Genomic DNA, 24,433 nt, shown 5'->3' on the forward strand with positions numbered 1-24,433 from the left:
GATTTAAAATAATAACTGAAGTTTCCAGGGTTCAGTAAAACTTTTGTGAAGAATGCTTCATGTATTATTGTGTGTATCCATTTTTATGCTTTCTTTTAAATACAGGTTTAAAAAACGAATGCTGATAGAACAGCTTGAGAGTTTTCTGGAAGAAATCCACCGCAGATCCAATCAGGTCAACCATATCAACAGCAGCTAAGAAACCCTGCACACGAGAGAAGCCACAGCAGGGCACTGCTGCCCCTACTTGCGTTCATTTTTGACGTGCACTCTTATCTCAAGTTCCTGTACCTGAAAGAATGAGAAGCTGCTCTACGAAATGATGAGAAAAGTATCCATCATCATTTTTTTTTTTCTTCTGTTATTTTTGTAATGTGAAAAATATTACAAAAACATTTTTATTTAACTAAATGGAGAACTTCTTGCTTGCCATGGACTTAAGCATCACTTTCCCTCAGGTTCTATTTTTCTTAATCCAACCTTCAAAACTATCACCTCTTAAGGTTGAACTTTGCCAAAAAGTTACTTTGTAGTTTTGAAAAATAAAAAAAAAAAAAAAGCACATACATTAAACAAGGTAATGTTTTGTATATACAGTTATTTTGGATATATTATTGTAAGTTGTATAAATGTATTTTGAAAAAATATTTAAGAAAAGCACTTTTGTTATTCCATCAATAAAAGCTCTATTTTAATCTTTGTGTAGGATCGAGTACAGTCTTCATTGGAATTTTGCCTTCCCTTTCCAGGGCTTTATATGTTCTGGTATCAGCGTTAAAGAATGAAGAGCAGTTTTGTGTCGCCGGGTGTTCTGTTCTTAATCAGAAGAGGCGTGAGTGGAAGCTCGTGCTGAATCACAGCCGTGGGAGGAGGGTACCACAGCCTGGTGTGCTTGGCTTGTCGCTTGGAGTGGCCTGGCAGACAAACCCCACGGTGTTAGGAGGGTGGGTGGGTGGTCACAAAGCAGGGGCCAGCAGCCTTACAGGACCTGCTGCACAGAGTTTTTCTGTGTCGGAAGTTTTTACGTGTTTACAGGTGTGGGAACAGGCAGGTGGGGCTTCTGCTCGGACACAAGATGTGACTCGGCAGCAGTCAAGCTGACTTCAGCCGTGGCGAAACTGAGCAGAAGCGGTTGGCCCATATTCTTAAACATTTACATGGCAAAACCTGTTCGGTTTTTCCTCAAACGTTTATGTGCTTACTCTCTTTGCTGTAGTTGTGGTGCTAAGGATTCCTGGAGAGCTGTTAGGTTTCCAACAGTGTATGTAAGGTATAAAAGTAGTGGAGAGCCTCCTTACTCTTATTTTTGCAAAACTGATATTGTTTAAAACAATGTTTTAATAAATACAGATAACATAGACTTTAATTTCTTTGAAGGGAAGCTCACCTAGGAGGAATAGAAGACAGTGTATTTGTCTAGTGCTTATCATGAAGGATTTGTAACTCTTCCTATAAAGAGTACTGAACCTGTAAATGAAAATAATATTAACATTATTTCAGTTTGGGACATATATTTCCAGTGTAATAAGAGTTTAAATACATAAATTAAGCATGGAACTAGCAGATTTGTAATCATTCATTGCTTGTGTAGAAAAAATCAACTGCAGTTGCCTGCTGCCTTGGAGTGATTTGACTATTTCTGTATTAAAAACAAAAAAAGCCTTTCCAAATAGTCGGTAGCCCAAGCCAGAAATTTGCGAAAACCTGAAGCTTACCCAAACCATTGGCTAAAGAATCACTTTTGAACTGAGCAAAACAGTGCCTAAATTAATTCCCTTTTGCTGGTATTGTGGCTACAGAAGAGATTATCACAACCCATTGAATGAAATCACTGCCTCAGATTCGTTGAATTTGTAGTTCAGTTGTTTGTACTGCTGTTACCTTGCCTGTGCTTCAAAGGGAATATGTTCAAACCTGAAATACATACTAAAAAGCCCCCAATTTTTTCAATTATTTCAGGCAGAACTTTGCTATTTTAAGTCTTGGAAAATATTTCTGCTATTACTAGAAGACTGATTCGAAGAAGACTACGTAAAGAGTCCTTGTGAACTTTGTGGGGATAGTAAGTTTTAAGTACCTCTAGTTAGGTTATAATAAATGTATTAAAAGCAGATCTTGTTTACCCTTTCTCCTTTACATACCTGAACAGCTTCAGTCACTAAGTCTGAACAAGCAAAATGACTGTTTTCAGTTTTCACTTTTTGCATTAAAAAGTTTGAATTGGAAATGTACTTCTGGCTTTTAGTAGATTGGAAGGTGTGTATTTTGTTATGCTTCATATAAAAATCCTCTTTTACAATCTGTTTTCCTTCCTATTTATATGATTTCCCATACACTGTAAACTGAGCAATTTTATTCACCCAAATCAGTTTGTTCTTAATCCCGACGAGTTTGTGGCTCAGATTTCATAGATCAGCTTTTAGTGCCTTTGCCAAGCAAAAACAGTTTTATTTAGCGAGTGGCAACGATTGCCCAAGCGGATTTCAAACCACCCCCCCACCAAAGTGGTGCTTTTCCCTTTAGAAAGATGGGTGTGCGTTGTGGTCAGAATGCAAGGTGCAGGTTTTTAAAGCAGAATGTAAGGTGCATAGGTATTCCCTGAGAGAACAGTAGGTGTTGCTTGGAAGCAGACAAGGAAAATAATTCTCCTCAGTCTTCTTGCCAGGCCCCACCGTTTTACTGAACCCTATAAATGGCTATATGTTCCCTGGAAATCTAAATGGACATGACCCCAGTTATGAGAGAAACGTGGTGGTTTGAAAGATTTTTTTTTCTTTTTTTTTTTTTTTTTTCTGGAAAAAAGGTGGAAATGTACTGCACTGCTATGAATGGTGAGCATTGTTGGAGCTGGCCTGGTGCTTTGGAGGAGCAAACACCTGCTAAATGGTGCACAATGCAATTCTTCTGTATTACTGCCAGAGAGCTGTATGGTAGTTTCCTTTGGCAGAAACTGTGGAGTAACTGATGTGATTGGGCATGACTGAAATGAGACTCATGGTCTAATACTGAATCCGAAGGAGCACTGTGGTGTTTCACTCTTTCAGATGTGCTCTGCAATTTTGTTTGGTTGGTTGTTTTTTTTCAGGGGGCTGGGGGATTTCATTTGCAAGAAAAAGAGTTATTGGTTGCAAAAGAAATGTGGGGTTTGGTGGTTTCTTGCAAAAGTTAGATTTTTTTTTTTTGCAGAGCTAAGTTACCTGATTACATATAGTGACTCTCCACGGCCGTTGATGACCTGAATGTCTGATGGGGATGCAAAGTGGTGAAGAGTCCAGATGTGCAAAACTGACTCCTCCAAGGTGGGTGTTATTCAACATACGAGGGAAGAGGAATTTGCACCTGCATATTCTGCGCGATAGCTGGGCAAAAGATTGTTGGTCTTGAGAACTTCTGAGCTATCCCCCCCCAAACTCCTGAGGTAGGAATTAGCACGGGGTGTTTCAGGCCTTGGAGTCCAGGTGCCCACAGGCAGAAGTCAGCTGCGTGCTGCCTGTGTCGGCGTGAATAAGTTTAATTTATAGGGGAAAGATTTTTATTTTAACTTTTTTTCAGATATTAGTCCACTTGATCCAGCCCATTTGGAATTGGAGTCGCCCTGTGAAGATTGGTCCCAAATCCCAGGGTGTTTAGGATCAGTAAGATCTTTCTAGTACCTATAAGTGCGGTAGAAATCTTTTTGAGCATATTGCGTATACACAGAATAGGTTAATCTGACTTCTATAACTATCATGCATTCTTTCTTACGAAATTAAACCATATTCTTTATGCTGTAAGAGCCCTAAACCCGTTGTTTCCACAGTGGTGGGAATTTTCTGGACTGAAGAATGGCACGCTGTTTGCAAGGAACTTGTTAATGACTGCAGTGCAGGATCCCGCTGCTGAAACGCAGAGCCCGCGTACCTGTATTAGCTTCTCTCAGGAAAAAGGTGAAAGGTCTGTCTGCTTTGAAAACGGGCGTTCGAGATCTTTTTAGTAACACCATTGCTGTGATGCAACAAAGAAAACATTAGTAAAATGCGTCCACTTTCTTTCCATCTTCTGTACAGTGCCCTCAGGTTCTGATGTTCAGTACCTTGAGCTTTGCGTTCCTCCTCTGCCTTGAGAATAAAACCACTATTTTTTTCCAACAGTGAAATCAGTCTGGGTGAATGAAGAGATCACGTACTGTGGGACTCCACGCGGGTGATTCACGTGTGTTTCGTTGCTGAAAGGAGTCTGCCTGGCTTTGTATTTCAAAGGTAATGTAATTTTTGTTGTTATCACAGCCCTGACCCTGCTGAAGTCCCATGCTGTCGCCTAACCTGTTAGCCAATTCCCAGCTCTGCTGTCCCGGTAAAAAAAAGATAAACGAGGCACAAATGTCCCTTTTCTAAATGGGAGACAAACAGCAGGGAAATATCTACATCGTCCCAGAATTTCCCTGTCAGAACTCTTAACAAAACCTAAGTTTCCTTGATCTCAATTTATGACTCTTTCCCCTCTCTGGCTGTGGGTTAATTATTAGATTCAATAAAGAGCCCTTAAGAATTAATGATGGCTCAGCTATTATTAAAATACATACTATTTAAAGAAATTCTTCATGATAGCTAGATAGCATTAAGAACACATTGTCAAAAAACCCCCGCAGTACTAAAAACCCCAGAATTGGATTGTTTTTTAATGAGCAATTAAAACAATGGAATTCAACTGAAAATTCAAGACTTGGTAAAATCAGTTTCAGTGGCACTATTTCAGTGCTCCTAAAAAAGTCCCTACTTTAGCTTTCAAGCCACTGGGTGACTAGGTCCAGAGCTGTTAAAGTAAACAATAATAAACATAATTATACTTTTTAAAATCAGCTTCTTAGCTTGGTCTGACTGGAGTTAAGGAAAGTTTTGGCATTGGTTTCAATTGGATAAAGGTCTGATGTCTGATTTCTATTACCCTTAGTCTTTAAGTCAAGCCACCTAAAAGCTTTTATTTTGTATGGAAAACACCAGAAAAAAAATACTAAAAATATTATACCCCCCCACAGAGATGAAAGTTGTCATAAGATTTAAAACTCTGCAGCTCAGCTCAAAGGTTAACTTGGCTATGTCAAATTTTCACCGTACTCCCACGTATGTACAGCATGTGTCTTATTCCAGGCCGTTGCCGGAGGAGTACTTGACAAAATCAGGTGTGCTCGGGTTTGGTTTGGCATTGTGGCCGTGGGATGCCTGCAGTGAGGGGAGGCTCTTGGATTCCTTGGTTTTCAGATTTCTACCTGAAAGCACGTAAGGCAAAGAGGAGAAATGGAAGAGGCCCCGATCTGCACTGGAGGCCCACCGGTGTTCGCGACGCGCACGTGGGTCGCGCCTGCAGGTGGCACAGCCCAGGGAAGCAGAAAGGGGAGACGTGGCTTAACGATCAACCTCCTGCTCTGCTGGTGTTTGAACAACTCGAAGACCCGTCTGGCCTCTCCAAAGAAGCAAGCAAGTGGGGGTAATGCCTCCATAAACCCCGCGGGGGCCTGGGGCTGCCATCGCCTTTCGCATCTCTGGAACACCTGAGGCTTCCAACAGGGAAACAAAAAATCAGGGGCCACCTTTGGTGAGGCTCATGTGCCCCCCCCCCCAAAAAAAAAAAAAAGAGGGGGGATTGCACAGTTTATTTATTCCCTTCTTTTATGTAAATTGTGATGGAGGATTTCTACTGAGATGTCATTCAGCTCGTGAAGGACATTTACCGACTCTCTAGTCCATAGCTGAGATTTTACTCTGAATCTCCCCACTCAGCTGGTTCCAGCTGCTCATGTGGAAATGATCTGTTAGCAGAAGCTACTGCACATGATGGTCATGCTTCAAAACAAGTCTGCCTTCATCTTCACTGGGAGCAGCCCTGACAATAAGGACTTGGTGGTGTTGGTTGATGAGAAGCTCAACGTGAGCTGGTGATGTGTGTTTGCAGCCCAGAAAGCCGACTGGCCCCTGGGCTGCACCAAGAGAAGCGTGGCCAGCAAGGCGAGGGAGGGGATTCTCCCCCTCTGCTCTTGTGAGACCCTGTCTGGAGCCCCGTTAAAGCGAGTCCAGAGGAGGGAACAAATGATCAGAGCCCCTCTCCTTCAAAGACAGGCTGAGAGAGTTGGGGGGGTTCAGCCTGGAGAAGAGAAGGCTCCGGGGAGCCCTTCGAGTGGCCTCCCAGGGCTTAAAGGGGGGGCAGGGGAGGTGGGGGGGGACTCTGGGTCAGGGGGTGCAGTGACAGTGAGGGGTGATGGTTTTAAACTAAAAGAGGGGAGATTTAGATCAGATATGAGGAAGAAATCCTTTAATGTGCGGGGGGTGAGGCGCTGGCCCAGGGTGCCCAGAGCAGCTGTGGGTGCCCCCTCCCTGGAAGGGTTCAAGGCCAGGTTGGACGGGGCTGGGAGCCCCCTGGGCTGGGGGAAGGGGGCCCTGCCCGGGGCAGGGGGGTGGAACTAGATGGTCTGTAAGGTCCCTTCCAACCCAAACCGTTCTATCATTCTACAATTCATGAAGACAAAACTTTCCCGTCATTACCTTCGATGCTATCAAAGAGATCATCCTCAAAAACTAACCCCGTAACAGTTCAGGAGCTATAGATAAAACATTAGTAACCTTTTTTCATTCTTTGCTTTTATGATCTGAGCAGGCAGATTTAACCAACAGAAAAATAGTGGTTTATTTCCTGAAGCTGGATTTTCCCTGAGTTGGTAGAACTGGTTTTCACTTGAGCCTTTACATGTTAGTGTGAGATCAAAAATTAAAAGAGTTCTTATGAACAGTCTCAAAGGTAAACTGGAAGTGTTTTACATACAAAAGTTTATATTTAGGTTAGGCATACATTTAAATGCTATCATGCTTTTCTTATTTTTTTTAAGGGGAAAAAAAAAAAAAAAGACGACTGGTAGTTATTTCTGTAGCGATACACTCCAGAAGTGAGAAGTCAAGTCTGTATATTTGATTTACCTGTAGCTCCTGATGCCTTCGTACCATCTTCTGTGATTTCAATCTCTGCTTTGTGGATAGCCTCTGAAATATAAAGACTATCTTGGTCTGGAAAAAAAAAAAAAAAAAAAAAAAAACAAACCCAAAAATGAATATTAGTAGTTATTTTCTGAATTTCATTGAGAACGCTTTTTTTTTTTTTTTTTTTTTTTTTTATTCAGTATGCTTGTACGTGTTTTATTCTGCAGAATCTAGGGATCACATAACTGTTAGCTATTTCAGCTGGGCGACTGTTTCAATGACTGAAACGGAGCTGCCCTAAAGGTTGGCTGGGCCAAAGGATTCCAGTCCCTTGGTATTTTGCTGGAGCAGCACTAACTGTATCATTACCTGATGCTGTTGGACAAATAGTGGTGTATGCCTGTCCCCTGCTCTATTCCATTTCTAAAAAATTAAACAAAAATTTCTAAAATATTTTTCTTACGGTAACACTACTTACAAAATACTTAATGCTTAGTAGAAGGAATATAATTTTAGACAGTGTTTAGCTGTCAAGGAATTTACTGCAATAACATAAAGCACATGCTCTCCATCTAACTACACGTGAACTAATGCTGAGGACGTTTCACATTCTTACCGTTTCTTCTGTCAGCAATTCCTTTCACCGGTTCCTTTGGCACAGCATGTTCAGAAAGACGGCACAGTATAAAACCACCTTTTTCTGTATCTGCCTTCCACATTAGAAGATCCTCAGTTCTAATTCTGACGTGACTGTGATTTTTCATATGTGTCCCTCATATGGATGAGCGCAGACAGCCCAAACATCTAAGCTAGCTTCATATTACAGACTTTTTAGCTCAGCGTGTAGCTGAGTTAGTATGACTACTTTGTGTTTGGAACGGTGTGGGTTTATATGCAGGGAACTTAGAGAATAAGCTAAAACACTCGTGTGTCTTGAATTTATCTACCCAAACGTGTCCTTTGTCACAGAGCGCAGCTTGCTTGGCGGCCCAAGTGCCTCTTGACTTTCCTGTGAAACGTGGCTCCTGCGTTCGGGTGAGCGGTGAAGTTCTTAGGAAAGCATCACTACTGTGAACGCAAAGGTGGGGTGTTTTCCTGCTTTAGGAGGTCTTGCTTTAGGAAGTTTCCTGCTTTAAGAAGTCCTGCTTTAACTTATTTCTGCTACTGACTTCATTCAGCTCTGCTTTCTAGTCGGGGGTAGGAGGAATGACAAGATTTTGACTGTGTGTGGATTGGTGTAAACCTGGAGGAGCTGTGAGGGACCCTCACGTGTATGGTGATGGAGCCAGCTGCAATCTGGCTCGTTTCCACTCATGTCCTGTGGGGGGTAGCCGGGTTTGGGCTATGGGAAAACATCACTTTGGCACAATATGGGAACATCTTTGGAGCGAGAGAACGCATGAGAAAGGCAAGATCAAGTTACTTTACTGCAGGGAAGACGTTACGTCTGACACCGCTGTACTGCTGACAGAGGGAAGCAGGTCCCTTGGCAGCGTGAGTGGGAATGCACACATTTGAGTGCCTCTGACCACGGAGGGAGCCTTATATCACCATTGCAAATACCCTCCTCCTCCCTCGTTTCTACCCATGTTTACCTGTTCTCTCACCCTCGAGTGTTTCCCCACTATGTGTACAACAGCGGGCAGAATGCCGAATGGGAATTACGAATCTGAGAGGTCTGTGACTTAGAGTACATGGTGAGAGGCAGAATTTTTTTTTTAATTACGTATATGTAATATTGTGGAGGAAAGAAATACAAACTTTCAGATATAAAAAAGCCATTCAAGGTCTGAAATTAAGTAACACGTTTGCTAAGCGTGATCTGAGGGTAAATATTCTGAGGATTATGGCTTCTGCTTCATCTGGAAGAGGAACTGAAAACTTAGCTGTTCTTTTTCCAACTGTATCTATTGGTTAAAAAAAAAAAAGATAAACCTTCTTTATAAACTCTGCTTCATGTGACTCTTAGACCATCATTGCTATGACCCTACTATTGCAATACATGACTGAGTAGTGTAAGAGGAGAACTGGGAAGGGCCTCAACCCATGTTTAGTCCATAACCTCACCGCAGGCAGGATCAAATACTTCTACAAGCCTTACCCTGGATGACGAAAGCCCCTGAGTTGCATACATAGGAAAGAAGCTGCTAAATAAGATTGTTTATGATGGAGTTCATTCCCCCAAAGTATTTACTTTATTTAAATAGATGTCAACTTCATAAAATACATCGTAGAATCATAGAATACCAGGTTGGAAGGGACCTCAAGGATCATCTGGTCCGAGCCCCCCGTTCAGCTGAATCATAAAAGTGTCTAATGTTGGGGACTCCACCAGTTCCCTGGGGAGGTTATTCCAATGGCTGAGGGTTCTCACTGTGAACATCCTCATGTACTTTATCAGTATATTAACATTTGTTTGCAATAAACAAAGCAGCAGGCTTTAACAAAAAAAAAAAGTGGGCAGTAACAAATTATTTGAATACGCATCTCTGCAGTTTGAGATCTATACTGCAATAGAACAAAGCTATGCTCAATTTTAAAAACGGCATAAAACCCCCCGTAAGTAATGTGCCTTTTGAGGTTCAGCCTAGGAAAGCAACTTTTCGGTAAAAGCAAGTTTGTCTGAATTGGAGGAATCTTATTTATTCACTCACACACACAAGAATGGCATGAAATCTCTGCATCTCTCTGGGCAACTATTGGTCTGAGCCTTCGCTATGTGAAGAAATTACTAAATTGAAATAATTTGTATTGCTGGAAGTAGTCAAAAGAAAAACAAAATAGATAATTTGGATTCTTTTTGTATTTCATATTAAATAGGATAAAAATTTTCCAAGGCGAGGAATGATTTCAGACTTCCAAAACCAGGACAGTTTACAATAGTAAGACTAGTATTTTAGTGAAAGGAAAGTATAATTTAGTCCACTGGTGAGTGGATTAGCGAGACAATGTGGCATGGACATATGCCAATATTGTTTGCAGTGTCAGGAGCTGGAATACAGACTTGTTGGACCAACATCCTTAACTGTTAAATGACTATTTAAAAACACAAATAGGGGTGCAAGTTGTGCTAAAGCATCCAAAATTTCTGAATAAATAACCATTTTCCATACCCACACTGTCTTGACAGTTTTAATCTTAAAGAAAGAAGACGAAAAAAAGAAAGCAAGACCAAAACCAACCCCTTCAGATTCTTATTTCTTACAAAACAGCAGCTCAAAATACAGTTGTCATTAATAAAGTAGAACAGTTGAGTGTGAATTGTGTTTTAGAGTTTCACAGAGGAAGAAATACAATCAATCAATTCAGAAGGCCCCGGTCTACCAAATGATTCAAATGTAAGAGTCTACTACTATTGGGTTAGTGATCATTTTTTATTCAGTCAAGCCTCTTACCTGAAATGCCTTTAAAATTAGCAGTGATGGGATTAAACGCGTCTCTAATTCCGAAGGCAGAAAAAACTGTCTTTAGGTCAAAAAGGCTTTGAATACTGAACCTGAAATTAATATGATGGATTTTATTTAAATGCTGGAATTGTAGTTTCATAGAGCTAAAAGGTGCAATTCATTTCAAGCCTTTCCATTTCATCCATCTCTTTCTGTATGAGCCCAATGCGTTCTGACTGATTAAATGTTCTTTGCAGAAAAGCAACTCCTCTTCACCCGAAGATGTTAACAGAAGGAATCCCTCGCCTCCATGAATCGCAATCAGAGCGCCTCTCGCTCTTCTTGTCACACGGAACTCTGCTTTTCCCCAGCGGTCTCTTTTTAACAATCTTTTTTTGCTGTAGCAAAGGGCCCTTTGAAACATTTGCCAAAGTTTAGCTTGGCTAAAAAAGAATATTAATGCACAAATTGTTTCCCAGGGCTTTGTTAGCATGAGGAATGCATCGTAAGAGCTGTGTAACGCAGCCCTTCCGTGGTGACCCATACGATAGGTACAGCCACAAAAGGCCCTTCTGCACCTGATTCCTCCTGCTATGCAATTTCATTTGAATAGATTATAGAAAATACCTCCAGGATATGTGCATTTGCTGGCGACAGCGAATGACTAATGTAGAAAACAGATGGCTGAAACTTGCTCTGTGGACAGAAAGATGGGTATGACTGGTGGGGGGCCCCCAAGTTCTTTATAGAGTACTTCTGTAGTACACTAGCAAGTTGTAAAAATAAGCAATTGCATCTTTTTTTTAAAGGTTATATATTTATTCTTCCTTAAGAAAAGAGAAAAAGGGAATGTGGGAAAGGACCAGGAACATTTCTCTCTTTTAGTTCCTTAAAGGATTTTTATACCCCAGACAAATTTTAAGTAGAAGCTGTAGGTTCAACTGAAATACTTGTGTTTTTTAAAACAGCACAGAGCACACCATAAAGTTTTGGCATTCCCAGCTCACCTCTTTGTGGCTTGAGGAAGGGTTAGATCTTTTCTAATCATGTGAGGGATAATAAAACCGAAAGCATCTCCTTTGATTTTGCCTCATGCGTGGCTTGTGTCAGCGCTATCACATAGAATTCTGACAACTCAACTATTGCAGCCGTCTTGGAGTACTGACATTACTTACCTAGGTAGAAAAATGTCCATCTTTGTTCTCTTTAAGCTGTTGGCCCAGAGGGTCATGGTTTTGGCAGAAAGGTGAGACTCAATCTGGGACAAAGACGTCCTTTTGTGGCTGGGAAGCACTAGGAACATGCTGAGTTTCTCCCCCAGGTAGGGTAACTCGACCACGCTGAAACCCTCCAGAGCTTCAGTCTGGAACTGGCCTGTGGGTGGGCAAATACAGATCTTATTTCATTATTCAAGTGGGGAAAAAAAAAAACAAAACAAACCCCAAACCCCGCGACCCAAGCCTGGGTCAGCAGATGGTTCAGAACCCCGGTGATGGGATGTAAGGGGCTGTCTCTAACGCGTGGGCTCTTGCAGCCACCTCAGGTGGCTCTGGACCCACAGCAGCAGCTCATCTCAACGGAGCTGATTGCGTCAAAACAAACATACAAACCAATAAATAGAAATATCTCTCTCTATATCTTGGCAGAAAAATGCCAACGACAGTAATAGTACCTGAAGCTCCGTCTCAGCAGAGCGTGGATGTTTTATTACTTGCTCAGATAATAACTGTCCTCCTTGCTCAGTTTAAAAACCATTACCGAGGCAATGCCAGGAACTTTATGGTGACTGTTCCTGCAATGCTTGCTCTTTGAATAAGGTAACCATTTTCTCTGTGTTTTCCGTCTAGTATCTTTCACTAAAAATTCACTACTGAAAGAAATTACAAAACCAAACCGAGGAATATCCTATCGAATTAATTGAAACCCGACTTTGTCTCATGTTTCTTCTTTACTACCTTCAAAAATCAGTTTTAACCTTATTTCAAGAAACAAATAACTACATGAAACAATAGTTAGGCTTATGCTTATTTAAGCATCAAATTTCTTATTGTTGAAAGTCTAGGCCTAAAACATATCAAAACCAGATGAAGGTTATAAAACCAGTCTCAAATGTAAGGGGTGGTAGGCTTCGGAACTTGTAGTTAGTTATGCAACAATTTGTGACGGTCATTAAAAGTATCATTTTACTTCCATATTTCAATGCAACAATTAGTCCAGGCATTTCTAATGGATTGTGTCATATAGTAGAACAGATTTGATTATCACAGTTTTACTTCCTTATTTTTTCATCTGTTAATCCAATAAATAACATTTCAGAAACATTCATCAATAGTTACCAGGCCAAGAGTTACATACAAGTTGCAAGCAAATGGCTTATCGTTGCCGTCACTGCAGGCCATCCAAAATATTTAACGTACTCCCTCTTCACCCAGCTGTAGGAGTTGTATCTTCAAGGGTAGACACTCATGCTTTTTGAGTCAGTGATTACAAATAACTGAATATAGGTTGCTCGTCTTCATAATACATAAATATTTGCCAATAACTAAGTAGCTATAGGGTGTCTCAACTGTTTAGCGTACAACACCTGTCAGTTTTGCAGATCTAGATTAGGTAGGATTCATTAAGTGTTGATTATTCTAACCGATTTGGTTTTAGGTTCTCAGATTAGCCCTCCTGCCATGCAACGTGGAGGGGGAACTGCGCTGCTAAGGCCACCTCCCAGCACGTGGGTCGCTTTGCCGGGAGGAGACCTTCTGGTTTGTAATGGGCAAGCAGGGAAGACTGACACGTGTAGCACACGGGACACGGGTGGTTTAATCTGTGGTAATGCCCGTGTTTTGAAGTCAGCACATTGTGCTCAAAGGTTATACAGATCTTATTTGTGAATTAAAAAGACAATCAAAGACTTGAGATTAGTGCGTCCGAACATTTAGTGTTCCTAGCTCGGGCTGCTTTTGAGCATCCCATAAGAGTTGTAGATATGCTAAGTCAGTATTCAGATGTAGTTAACAAATTGCTTGAAGAAATTAATACGTAAAATAGCTGCAGTGTTTATAAGACTTGTGTAAATAGTGATGCTGACATTTTCTCGGAGCAGGGTTAATTGTCCCCAGGCTGGTTTGCTCTGCGTGGCCTTGCTAGAAGGCTACAGTGTTGTAAATGCTGAGATTGATAACAGCCCACAGCTTATTTCTTCCAGCTCTGTATGTTCATCCCGATGGCAGACAGCTGCTATGGTTTGATGATGAAGGAAAGTTTTCTCATGCCTCTGTTTTCGCTGTAGTAAACCTGCCTTTTGTATTAATTTCAACCTGATTTGCTGGAAACGTTTCTAGCGCTTCTAGGGACAAAGACAGAATCGGCCCTAGAAAATCTGACAATCAGCAAATTTTAAATGATCCCTCTCATTTCAGTTCCCTCAAAAGTCTCTCCAGCTGCAGAGAGCCCACACATTTCAGACTGGATGAAAAGTCAGTTCCAGTATTTTGGTTAACTTTCTTTTTCTGTGCAAATACCTAATGCTCCAGCTACCTACTTAAGGATGACAGGACGGAGTTCTTGTGTTTAGGTAAATGTGCAGAAGAGTACAACTAACGATTTCACATCAAGCTTGCAAGGGATCAGGAGCAAGTGTATGGTCAGTCTGCAGCTCAGCTGCTGAATTTCCGATCCCTGGTCTTTACCCAAGTTTTCCACTTGCATAAGCACTGGCAGCCTTCTACCTTTCGTCATCTTAGACCTCTCATTTCTTTATCTCACTCTGCTAAAAGATGAAGTGTGGAGGAAAGGTTTGTTCCTGAGCTAATAGCTCTGTGTTAGTCCCAAGAAACCTGTTTGCTTAACGGAATGACTTGTGAAACAACAAAGTGTGATGCTCTTCCAGATTTCACGAGTAGCAAAGACCTTGCAATGAGCTGGTGATACAAAATCAGGGGGCTGAAAGATCACCAGCTGATGTCCTAGTTTGTTACTCGACAGCAAGGATGATAAAGTGTGGGGTTTTGGAGAGGGAAACTGTACTCCTGAGTAAAGTCAGTTATCTTATAAAAGATTCAGATGCAAAGAGGATGGGAGCTCTCCAAGTCAGAGGTGTGAAGGCACTCGGGAACTGGCAGTCCCAGCGGGAGGAAGCAGCACGGCGGGCACACCATGGATGTCCCAGGAGAAGAAACCTCACGAAGAAAGATGTAAGAGTAAGGACAAACTTGGAAAAAAGTGATTCCTTAGCCAGGTGAGTTATGGTTCGGAGATAAATAGGCATTGAAATAATGAGTGGCCAATGGCCTGTATGATGTGACTGTTGCACAGAAAAGGAAAATATTTTCACCGTATAAACAAGAGAAAAAGGAAGGAAGAATAGTGCTGCTGAACAATGTGAATTTAATTTTTTTAGATTCATCCCAATTATTTGCGGGAACTGATGGGAAAGAACTAATCTCATGATATAGCAAAGGATAACGGTGAGGTTCCTAAAAATGGGGAAAGAACAGGAGGTATTACAACACCAGAGACAGAAACAAAGTTTAAACTACTTGAGAGATACAAATACTAATCTGGGGCCCGGATAATCACCACCCCAGAACACGAAAAGAACTTGGATGTGAAATTGCAAATGTGTCTGCAAAGATTTTTAATAGACCCGTAGATTCAGTTGTGTTCCATGACTGGAAAACAGGAGTATATTAATAAAGAAAAAGGAAGTGATCTGGGAAATTTTGGGTCTTTCTTTGAGAAGTTTTAGAACACATGCTGGAGAAAAGAATAATCAAATCACAGAAGGAAAGTAGCAAAGTGAGATAAATTGCAACATCAGGTCTAGACCCTAGCAAACAAATCTATAAGCTTGTTTGACTTGATAACTAATATGATGAAAAGGCAGAGATCCAGCCATCTAGTTTTGAGTAAAACATTAAACAGTTTCACTACGGCACTATTTACAGGTCGAAGTGATGGGGATTAGAGCAACAAATGGAAGGCAGCAAGCAGCCACCTGAAGGGAAAACTACGATGAGCCAAGATAAAAGTGGGGTTCCCAGGCTGGGAGGAAGTTATCAGCGGCTGCCCAAAGCACTGCCAGCACTCAGGACTTTCATCAAAGACAAACAGTGAAGTTATCGTGGTGGCTGGAGCGGTGGAAATCAAATGATGGTTCAAAACCACAAAAAAAAAGTATGTACCTGTGATTTTCCTCCCCTTGATATACCTAGGGCTCAGCAGCTGGAAAAAAATGGAGAAAGGAAAAAGGCCCAGGTGAGGTCAACCTTGAAGAACCCCCCTGAGCTGATTCTGCGGTGCACTACACAGGTATTTTTAGCAAGTCATAGAAATACTAAGAGCATTTTACTGAGTGTGGATATGACCTTATTACATGCATTATGTACATTCCTGGTCCCTTATTTTCAAGAAATAACAATTGAAATTGGAAAAGGACTAACAGAGAATTGGAGTATCTGGTATTTTTAGTAGATTAAAAGAGCCTGGCTTCTTCAGCTTAGCTAACAGGAAATTGAGAGGCAATTTGGTGACTGGCAAATACATTTGGGAGTAAATATCAAAGCTGAAGAGAAACTATTTAACTTAAGGGATAAAGCTGCCACGATGCTAAGAGATATAAATTAGTCTTGAAAAAATTTAGACTTGGAATTAGGGAAGGTTTTTACCCAAGTCCGTTTCTAAAATTTAGGGTAGAAGGGAAAGGAGCTTTTTATATTTTGAAAGAGTTTGTAGTGCTAAATGGAAGAATTCCTGGTAGTAGAAAAGTAAGCCTACAGCATGGGTCCTGTCGGTAACCCACATGCTCCAGGCCTTCGGAAGGAGCATACGCTGTAATCATGTAGTATACAAGTGTTTGATCTGTATTTATACTGTTTTAAGCCCATGTTGAGAGCATCCACTGACTGGCTGTAAAGGCCATGAAAACGTCTCTCCACTTTGTTTCAGTTTTACCCTAAAGCTGGGAAGAAAGGCTGCAACTGGAGACAGGAGAGATGGGTGTGTTGTGCTGGGGCTCCTGGTAATATTATCCTCTTTCTGGTGCTTCTGGGCCCAGAAGTTTCTTGACCCCCTCCCCAGATCAAACGTGTAGGAGCTTGATCTTGTTTTGCTTTTAACTGCCCCTCTGCCATGGGATCAGACGTGGTTCTTAGGGTCCTCCCTTCCTAGGCAGTTTTACTTAAGGAGCTCCCTGCTATTGCAAAGGACTTTGAATAGCAAGGTACCTCCAGTTTCTTCTGTTCCCTGGCACGTCGTCTCGGTACCTTCTGGTTGTTTGCTGTGGCTGACAAGTGTTTTTATGGAGTGTTGGGAGATGTTGGTCTGTGAAGAATGGGGCATGGACTGTAGATGTTTTAGAAACCCTTCCGAGCCCAGGATTTCTTTCATGATTGCCTGGGATTGTGAGGGGTCAATTCAGTCACCCAGGTGGTCTCTTTGTTTAGTGGGATTTCTCTCGAGACTTCTCCAAGCTGGGAAAATAACAGATCTTAGTGCAGGTCGCTGTGGAAATTAAACAAATAAAACTGTTCCGTGTTATGCAATAGAGCAAATCTGGATCAAGGGCAGTTACCGTAGTTAGCTTCGGCTGTGTGATGCATCGTTGGCACTTTCAGGGTTGAGCCCTCCACCGTGGTGAAAGGCAACATCTGGGTATCCATGAAGGAAAACTTCTTTTGCCACGTGCTTTTGAAGTACACGGTGCTCACCAGGGCGATCTGGCCGAGCGGCGACTCAGCTCTCTCCAGCAACTTGCCACGCACATCCCCATCTGCACAGGAGAGAGGGGTGGAGGGGACACACACACTGTCCGGTTCATCCAGGCCTAAAGGCCGGGTCCGTGTGAGTAAATAAAGCAGGTTGGAACTGCTCCCTGTCCCCGAGGGCAAGCAGCACAATCCAGAAGGCACTGCTAAACCCCCTACCTTCTTCTCCCCACCTGCCCACGGACCTCATCGGGGTTGCCCGTTGGTCCAGTGCTCTCCCCTGAGCCGAGCTCAAACGAGCCAGCGCCGGGGGCCAGAGTGGTTCCAGGGCTGTGCTACTCGCTGGAGAGCGTGGGTGACAGCAGCCTGGTGCTCAGTACCATGCCTCGGCCCTAACTGGTTTTCTAGCTTAAATGTGCCCACGTGCACTTTGCAGAAACCCCTCATGAAATGGGTTCATGGTTACAGGTTGCTTTATGAAGTAACTAAGTCAACTGAGGCTCGTATCCTACTTCTCCCTCTCATTTAACTGGCAGTTCAACTGGTCCTGCTGTGAGTATCTCGAAGATTTTTGAAAGTGAGATCCGCTTTTAATTCGTTGATGCTCATAAGAGTACCACAGTATGAACTCCCATTTTAGTTCCTGCATCTAGAGCAATACTTTTCTATCATGAAGCTGGATCACTCATTACAGTTAATTTGAGAAGGATAGAATTTCTTTTTGATAGCAGCTTTAATGTGTGTGTTTAACATCACTTTACATGTTGATGGCCAGATTAGCACTCATGTAACTCAAGTCAATGGGGCAAACTGGGGACTGATTTGGTTTGCTGCTTCTAAGGACTTACTTTTTCAACTATTTTTGCATTAACATGGATTTTAATTTCATTGCTTTTCTTGTTTGCGTGAAAAGTAAGTTCATTTTATTTCCTATTTTGACTTTTTAAACTCAGACTCTGACTGCTGAGCTTAAGGCCCTACTTGTTCCCCATGGCAGCATGAAAGCATTCAACGCAGCCAACTCAGTCTCTGGGGAAATTGCCTGCTCCTCATTAAAGCTGAAAACACTGCAGAGGATTGACATCTTAAAAATTAGAGGAAGAAGGCCAAGTGATTACCAGCTTGATATTGCAAACTTACAGATTCAGGCCTATTCCATCTCTTTCCTCACACTGGAAGTGAACATCAGCACAAGAACCCAACATCAGTCCTGGTTTGGACAACACTGAGCGTGGCAAAAGCTTCGGACTCGGTTAGATGCACGTTCTCTCATTACTCTTATTTTACATTTTACTCACGTGCAGTCATCCTCATGGGCTGTTCCATTACCTCCAAGGTTGCCAGTGATCCGTTCCTGTACGTGGGTTGCGGTTCTGTCGGGGTCGGGGGAGTTGGTTTGCTGAAGGCTGCCGTTTGCCCAGCGCACAGTGTGTGCAGCAAAGGCTGGCGAGAGCTTCACGCTGGCGTCCGTGAAGAGAGAGCAAGACAGCTGAACCGCCGTGCCTCGGCTGGAGCCAGCTGCTCCTTCGTACACCCCGTGCAAGAAATCCTGCACGCTTTGATCTGCCAGGCGAGAGAGAGGGAGAGACTGCGATTATCGTGTCGAGGCCACGAGCAGCAGAGACCGAACCGGGGCTCGGCGGCTTTCAACTCCAGTCCTGACACCGGTATCCTCTGAAAGTTAAAGCCCTGTAACAACTGAAACGCCCTTGACTTTACAGGGTGTTACTGTCAAGCACTACTCTCAAGGACGGTGACGCCCTGGGCACGGGCAAAGTGCTCCCCATGCTGCTGTATAAATCGCTCCAGTGCAGATACGTCGAGCGGCCGGTTTCGCGCCAGGCTCACGCCTCGATGCAAACACAGCTCTTGCAGTTCATAAGGAATTTTATTTTCTTTTGGGAACTGCCTGGGTTCCCGTGAGCGAGGCTGTGACTGGCTGAGCTGCGGATCTTGCCGTACCGCCGCCTTCTCCTGCCACTGCCCATGCCACCCACTCCAGGAGAGGGGATCTCCCGGACTGCCCCAGCTCTGTCTCTGCTACCCTTGGCCCTCGTGTTGTTTTGTTTCTCGACGGGTGGTGCCCCAAACTGGCCCCGTATTGCAGATGGGCCCTGGCAACGCTAAGTAGAGCTGATAGGTTGCTTCATGTGTGTTACAAGCAACTCTTCTCTTTATACAGCCCACAACAGTGTCTGCTTTTTCTGAAGTACAATTATATTACCCATTCCATATACTTCTTTTTTTTTTTTTTTTTTTTTTTTTAATTACTAAGAGCCTTCAGGTCATTCCCTAAAAATGTATTAGTTGGCTCATTGTCCTCTCATTTGAATGGCTGATCATTCCTTCCAAACGTAGAATTTTGCACTTGTCCTTACTGAGTTGTGTCCTATTCACTTCACACATTTCCCCGATTTGCTAGGAGCCTTTTGAATTTTATTCTCATCTTCCAAAATGCTTGTAGCAACTATGAGCTCAGTGTCATTGAAAAAGTCAGTAATGTATTCTCTAGTTTGTGCTCTACTGATGGAAATAATAGTTGAATAGTGCTCCAGTCTCCCGTTCCTGAGCATTTCATGGTAGTTCACAGAATCATGGAATCGTAGAATGGTTTGGGTTGGAAGGGACCTTTAAAAGTCATCTAGTCTGACCCCCCCCTGCAATGAGCAGGCACGTCTTCAACTGGATCAGGATGGTGGTGGTTTCTGTGATGGATACAGGGTTGGGATGTGGGCCCAACAGGAACATGTGTCCTGCAAAACAGAGGATCTCGGGGCTTTAAAATCACAAAGTTTCTAGCAGGCTCCCCTGAAGGGTGATTTAGCAGCTGTTCCTGGCTGTTGTTACTTTGCTTACTGGTTTATGAGGGGATGGTTCATGCCAAGGTGACCTCCTGAGGTCTGGGACTTGCACCCAATCTGAATGATGTTTGTGGATTCTGGTGTCAAACCTTCTCAAATTTCTCATGTTCGCAGTTCAGCCCCTTTCTCATATCTCTTGTTGCGCTTTGGAGGAGACTGGCCTATATCCAGCTGACAAAAGTCTTGTTGAGATTGTTACTTGCCTTTCAGACGTTTTCAGCAGGTTCTTCCTCCCTTAAATAAGCTTCCCCTGAGGACTGGAAAATGTCCTGGAGCTTTCTCTTCTGCAGCAAGACACCAGCGCCCCTTGGCTCTGCAGGACCGCCGGGACCTCTGCCAGGGAAGAGGCACCATGTGTTCCAATCTCTGTGTGACACTTAAGCAACAAATTGTTGTCCCCCATCGCCAAGACGGGTCTGTACCGTACCCCTCGCTTCTCCAGGGTGCCGTACTCACCGCAGGCGCTCCTCTGCCTTGGCCTGAAACCCCCCCGGGTGCCCTGGGCAGCCCTCGGCTACGCGGCTCCCCGCGGGCACGGCTGGGCTTGCCAGTATGGCCCTGGCTGGAAATCTTGGGTTTGACTCCAGGGAGACCTTAGGCAAAGGAAGGTGTCACCCAGGTTTCTTCAGACGCCTGTGGGTGTGGGCAGTGCTGGAGGGAAGTCAGGCTGGGCTGCCAGCCGGGGCGCGGGTGGTTTGGGGCAGCTCGCTGGGGAAGGATCCGTCCTGCCTGGACCCACCTGTCCCGGGCTGAGTGTTGGATCAAGGGCAGGATCGCCACCAGCCTCCAGCTGCCGGCCAGGACCCTGATCTCATCTACTGCATTCATTCAGATTCTTGCTGGGGTAGAAGGGGAGTTTCACATCTGCCGATTTCTGCCACCTGCGAATCCACCTGTGCGTGTTTTCTGCCCCAATAGTGTTCCTTTGATAACCTGGAGGACCACTGATCGCCTATGGGAAGTTTGGTATGAACATTTAGTTCTATTACTCTTTAAGGGATAAAATACTGAACTCCTTGAGCAGATGTCGAGAAAACTTGCATGGTCTGAGGCGCGAAGCGCTTTTCTTGTGTGTTTTGCATTAGTGAGGGAGCATCTGGCAAGTTCTCCTGGGGATGTGAGAAATCAAAGGTTGTAAATTGGAGGCAGATGTTAATGTGAGGTGTGGTATCCTGAGCTTGTAACTTCAGTCATATCAAAGTGCTTAGCTAACCAAAGTCCTGAATTCTTATGTGGAAAACAGTTCAAAATTGCTTTAAAATACTCTACTGTTGATCGAATAGAACAGCAAGGAGAAAGCATTTTGAAGCAAGTCATTTTGTCTGTGCTGTCTAGAGAGACATCGCTTTATACACTGTTTTTCTTAGTACTAGAATAAAGGTGAACAAATCTTCCAAACATTGAAAGAAGATTACAGGTGCATGTAAGAGCGGATTCTCTGTGAATAGTGAGTGAGCCATCAATGTTTTCATTGTTTTCAGCCTGCTAAGGTTTTAGCCACGTCCTTCATTCATTGTTTAGGACAGACCAACAGAAACGTTAATGCAGGCATCTAATGGAAGAAAGGAATTTTATCAGATATGCATACATATGTGATTTGGCTTTACTAATCTGATAGGAAATTTGATCGAAATACTTGATTTAAACTGTTGGAGAAAGTGGTTTCCTTCTCTGTCACTGGAGATGCGCTGTTATAACCAATGGCGCTAGATCCCATCCTACTTTATTTTAACATTCATGCATTAATTCACGCATTAATATTACTGAAAGCCAAAGCTCAAGTGGCTTGTGCCACAGACAACTAAAATGGAGGTAAAATATCTGCTTGATACGGTGTGCCACATGAGAAGAAGTAAAGCAGCACAGAAGAGCTAAGAGGTCATTAAACAGCCTCTGCAATTCTCTTCGTTACGTTTTGTGTGGAGATCTGTGCCTGAATTTCACTGTGCAATATTATTCTTAAGGTTCTTTCCTAATAACTGTGCCCCTAGTGATCAGAAGTGTCCAGCAAGTTATGCTCCTTGTATGAATTAATGTTGTTTAAAATCACCCTACTGAAGGTACGGAAACAGGAGACTTATAGGCAGGACTTCATTCTCTCAGCTGCTTGTACTATAGATACAGCGTTCTGGTGCCAGGACATGCAGCCACGTGTACATATCAGCCAGGGCTAGCTCTTACTGCTGTGCTGGTTTTGAGCATCACTGCTGTGGAGAATGGTAATGGTGGCTAAGATAGGTTACACCACAGGAGAATGAAATTGCTCTAGGCTTTCTCTTCAGTCTCCAGTAGGCTGAAATTAAATTTTACGCTGAGAAATAGCAGCATCATCTCTATACATAAGTCTTGTCTGTAAGCTGCAAATTTTGAGAACGAGGCAGTCGTCTGCTTTCCATAAACATTGTGCCCATAATGTAAAATAGTTTTTGACATGTGATGTGAGATGATAGGATAATCCAGAGCTCAAATGAAAACAGCATCCTTAAATTCAGCTAACAATGTTAGATTTTAAGACATCTGCCTTTTCCATATCCCTTCCAGATTCCCAGCGAGTTTTTATTTTAACTTGCTTTCAGGGAAAGATGCGATTGCACCATCCATCTGTCAATGTATATATCTCTCTGCCAGTCTCCCTCTAATAACTTTTCGTCTTTTTGGCCAGTTGTAATAACATTAGAAAAAGGTGCAAAGTCTTAAAGACAGTTAAATTTCTATAGGTTTCATAAAATTTGTTAACGGTGTAGGAGAAAAAAATGTAAGTGGGATAGGAGAGAAAATGGCTGTTGTCTGCCCAGTGCCTCCTTGCAGAGGACATAAGGGAGGCCAGGACATAAAGGACACAGTGAACCTCTGGGAAATCAGAAGCAATTCTGCTGTTCATGGAAGTAGTTTTTCTAGATGTAGTTGTATTTTGGTGCAGTAACAAAGCAAACACTGATTAAGAAAGAAGAGCAATACTAACATGCATATCAAATACTCCCTTGAGTTTTCTTTGTCTCGCTGATACCTGGCTATCAAAGATGCAGAAAACACCCCTAAGCTACATCTTGCAGTGAGACAGAAGAGAGAAGTTTAGTATGATGTGTGCAATTGCTGTGTCCTTAGAAAAGCTGAGAATTTATTGCAAAACGCAAGACAAGAAGTATTGTTTTTAAGCAGTACATTACCATGAATGTTGTATCCTAGGGCACCCTGCAGCTCCGTAAAGGTATTTCCTTGAGCTCCAAACTGCAGCAGCTCCAAAGAAACAGCCACGCTTGCTGGAGAGATTACCAGGTTGGTTCTGTTCTCTATTTCGGATACATGCCGGTAGAGATTGATGGCAAATTCAGTCTTCAGCTCTTTCAGCTCATCATAGGAGCTGCAGTTTCCTTTGGTTAAGCAGCAAGCAGACAGGGTGAACGCAGAGAAGAAAATGGGCAACATGAAGGCGAGCTGGGAACACTCTTCACCAGATAATCGTACCTGCAATTAATAATAAAGATAGATTTAGCAAAGCAATAGGCTGAGTTGACAGAGGAACTTTCTCTTTCCATCAGTGTTTAGAGATCACTTGCAATAGTAATGATCACTGTTAAAATACTTGCCCGGGTCTACCCAGTAACTACTGTCAGAAGAAATAAACAGATGTAGGGACGTGCTGGTGACTGTTGACTAACCAGAACCGAGTTTTCCAAAATGCTGTACCCGTATAGGATGCTTGGCCATTGCAATGCACGGAGGCACAGAGCCCCTTGGTTAAAAATTTAGCTACCTGCACGCAGGAGGGGACACTGTAGTGCGATCTCTGTGCTGCTGAGCCCCCACAGCCCCTTTCTGTTCCCAGCAGGAAGGGGGTCACGTCCAGCAGTCCCAGAAGGAAGGCCACTCCTGTGGGGTGCAGGTATCTAACCGGGGGCTCCAGGCTGGGCTTTAGATCCAAGTTTGTAAGAGGCTGCCTTCAATTTTTCCCCCCCCCAGATATTCCTTCTATGAAATTTATCCCAGTGAAAAAAAAGTTGTATTTGCAAAAGGCTCCAGTTCTTGCAGCACAGAATCACTGCTTTGGATTTTTTTGGGGGAAATCAAGCATCGGTCAACGTTATATTAAGAAACACTTTGATTCATATTTAAAGGAATAATGCTAAAATGACAGAATAGCTTTCTTCACAGGATTTTGCCTTTTGAACGTTGTATGCAAGTATATTTTAAAAAATACTGCACCTTCTTTCACTTCAGGATTTCCTACAAATCTTTCTCCATGCCCTTTGCTCTAGAGAGCACCTCTAATGCCTCGTATTTACTCACAGTTAGCTCTGTTAAATTGTCTTGCCTTTCTGTGTCCTTCTGGGTGTCTGAAGGGAAGCTGTCTATGTACTTCTTGTCTCCTTCTTTAATAGGGAGTGGAGTAAAGGCTAAGTCATGAGACTGCATTCAAAGGGATAGACAGTGATCAGAGTCTCTGTCGGCGATGTCTGTACCACTCTGTCCAAATTCCTGTGGGCTACAAGCTCTATGGAGAGCCAGGCAAAGCAGCATGCCACTGACCAGCAAATCCAAGGCAA

General features: G+C 43.0%; 2 protein-coding genes across 8 annotated transcripts in view; one reads left to right on the plus strand and one right to left on the minus strand.

The window, feature by feature from the left end:
* The window catches only part of INTS6 (integrator complex subunit 6), a 47,242-nt gene extending 45,909 nt beyond the window's left edge, over nucleotides 1–1,333 (plus strand). For all 3 annotated transcript variants that reach the window (XM_042805866.1, XM_042805867.1, XM_033006660.2), the window contains one exon: nucleotides 106–1,333. In XM_042805866.1, the coding sequence (XP_042661800.1) occupies nucleotides 106–199 (94 nt within the window). In that variant the 3' untranslated portion in view covers nucleotides 200–1,333. The remainder of the gene's footprint in view (nucleotides 1–105) is intronic.
* Nucleotides 662–24,433, minus strand: SERPINE3 (serpin family E member 3). 5 transcript variants are annotated; one of them, XM_033006665.2, is made up of 10 exons: nucleotides 24,177–24,433; nucleotides 23,057–23,354; nucleotides 18,358–18,591; nucleotides 16,896–17,093; nucleotides 11,506–11,704; nucleotides 10,340–10,440; nucleotides 6,945–7,031; nucleotides 3,901–3,984; nucleotides 1,388–1,467; nucleotides 662–914 (listed from the first exon to the last, which is right to left on the minus strand). In XM_033006665.2, the coding sequence occupies exons 1-9, from the start codon at nucleotides 24,300–24,302 to the stop codon at nucleotides 1,427–1,429; spliced, it is 1,368 nt and encodes a 455-aa protein (XP_032862556.1). In that variant the 5' UTR covers nucleotides 24,303–24,433; the 3' UTR covers nucleotides 662–914; nucleotides 1,388–1,426. The 5 variants fall into 5 exon arrangements, with proteins under 5 accessions (XP_032862556.1, XP_032862555.1, XP_032862553.1 ...); XM_033006664.2 differs by having other exon boundaries at nucleotides 662–1,467; XM_033006662.2 differs by lacking the exons at nucleotides 662–914; nucleotides 1,388–1,467 and having other exon boundaries at nucleotides 1,474–3,984.

Source organism: Tyto alba, unplaced genomic scaffold (genome assembly GCF_018691265.1).
Source record: "Tyto alba isolate M040663 unplaced genomic scaffold, T.alba_DEE_v4.0 Super-Scaffold_45, whole genome shotgun sequence".
Classification (NCBI taxonomy): domain Eukaryota; kingdom Metazoa; phylum Chordata; class Aves; order Strigiformes; family Tytonidae; genus Tyto; species Tyto alba.

Bases quoted from the DNA above. Each gene is read 5' to 3' on its own strand.
- SERPINE3 (XM_033006662.2), bottom strand. From the start codon at position 24,302: ATGCAGTCTCATGACTTAGCCTTTACTCCACTCCCTATTAAAGAAGGA. The intron at 18,592-23,056 runs GTAATGTACTGC...CTCGCCTGGCAG, and splicing joins CCTAGGATACAACATTCATG to ATCAAAGCGTGCAGGATTTC. The intron at 3,985-6,944 runs GTAAATCAAATA...GTTGCATCACAG, and splicing joins GAAGGCATCAGGAGCTACAG to CAATGGTGTTACTAAAAAGA.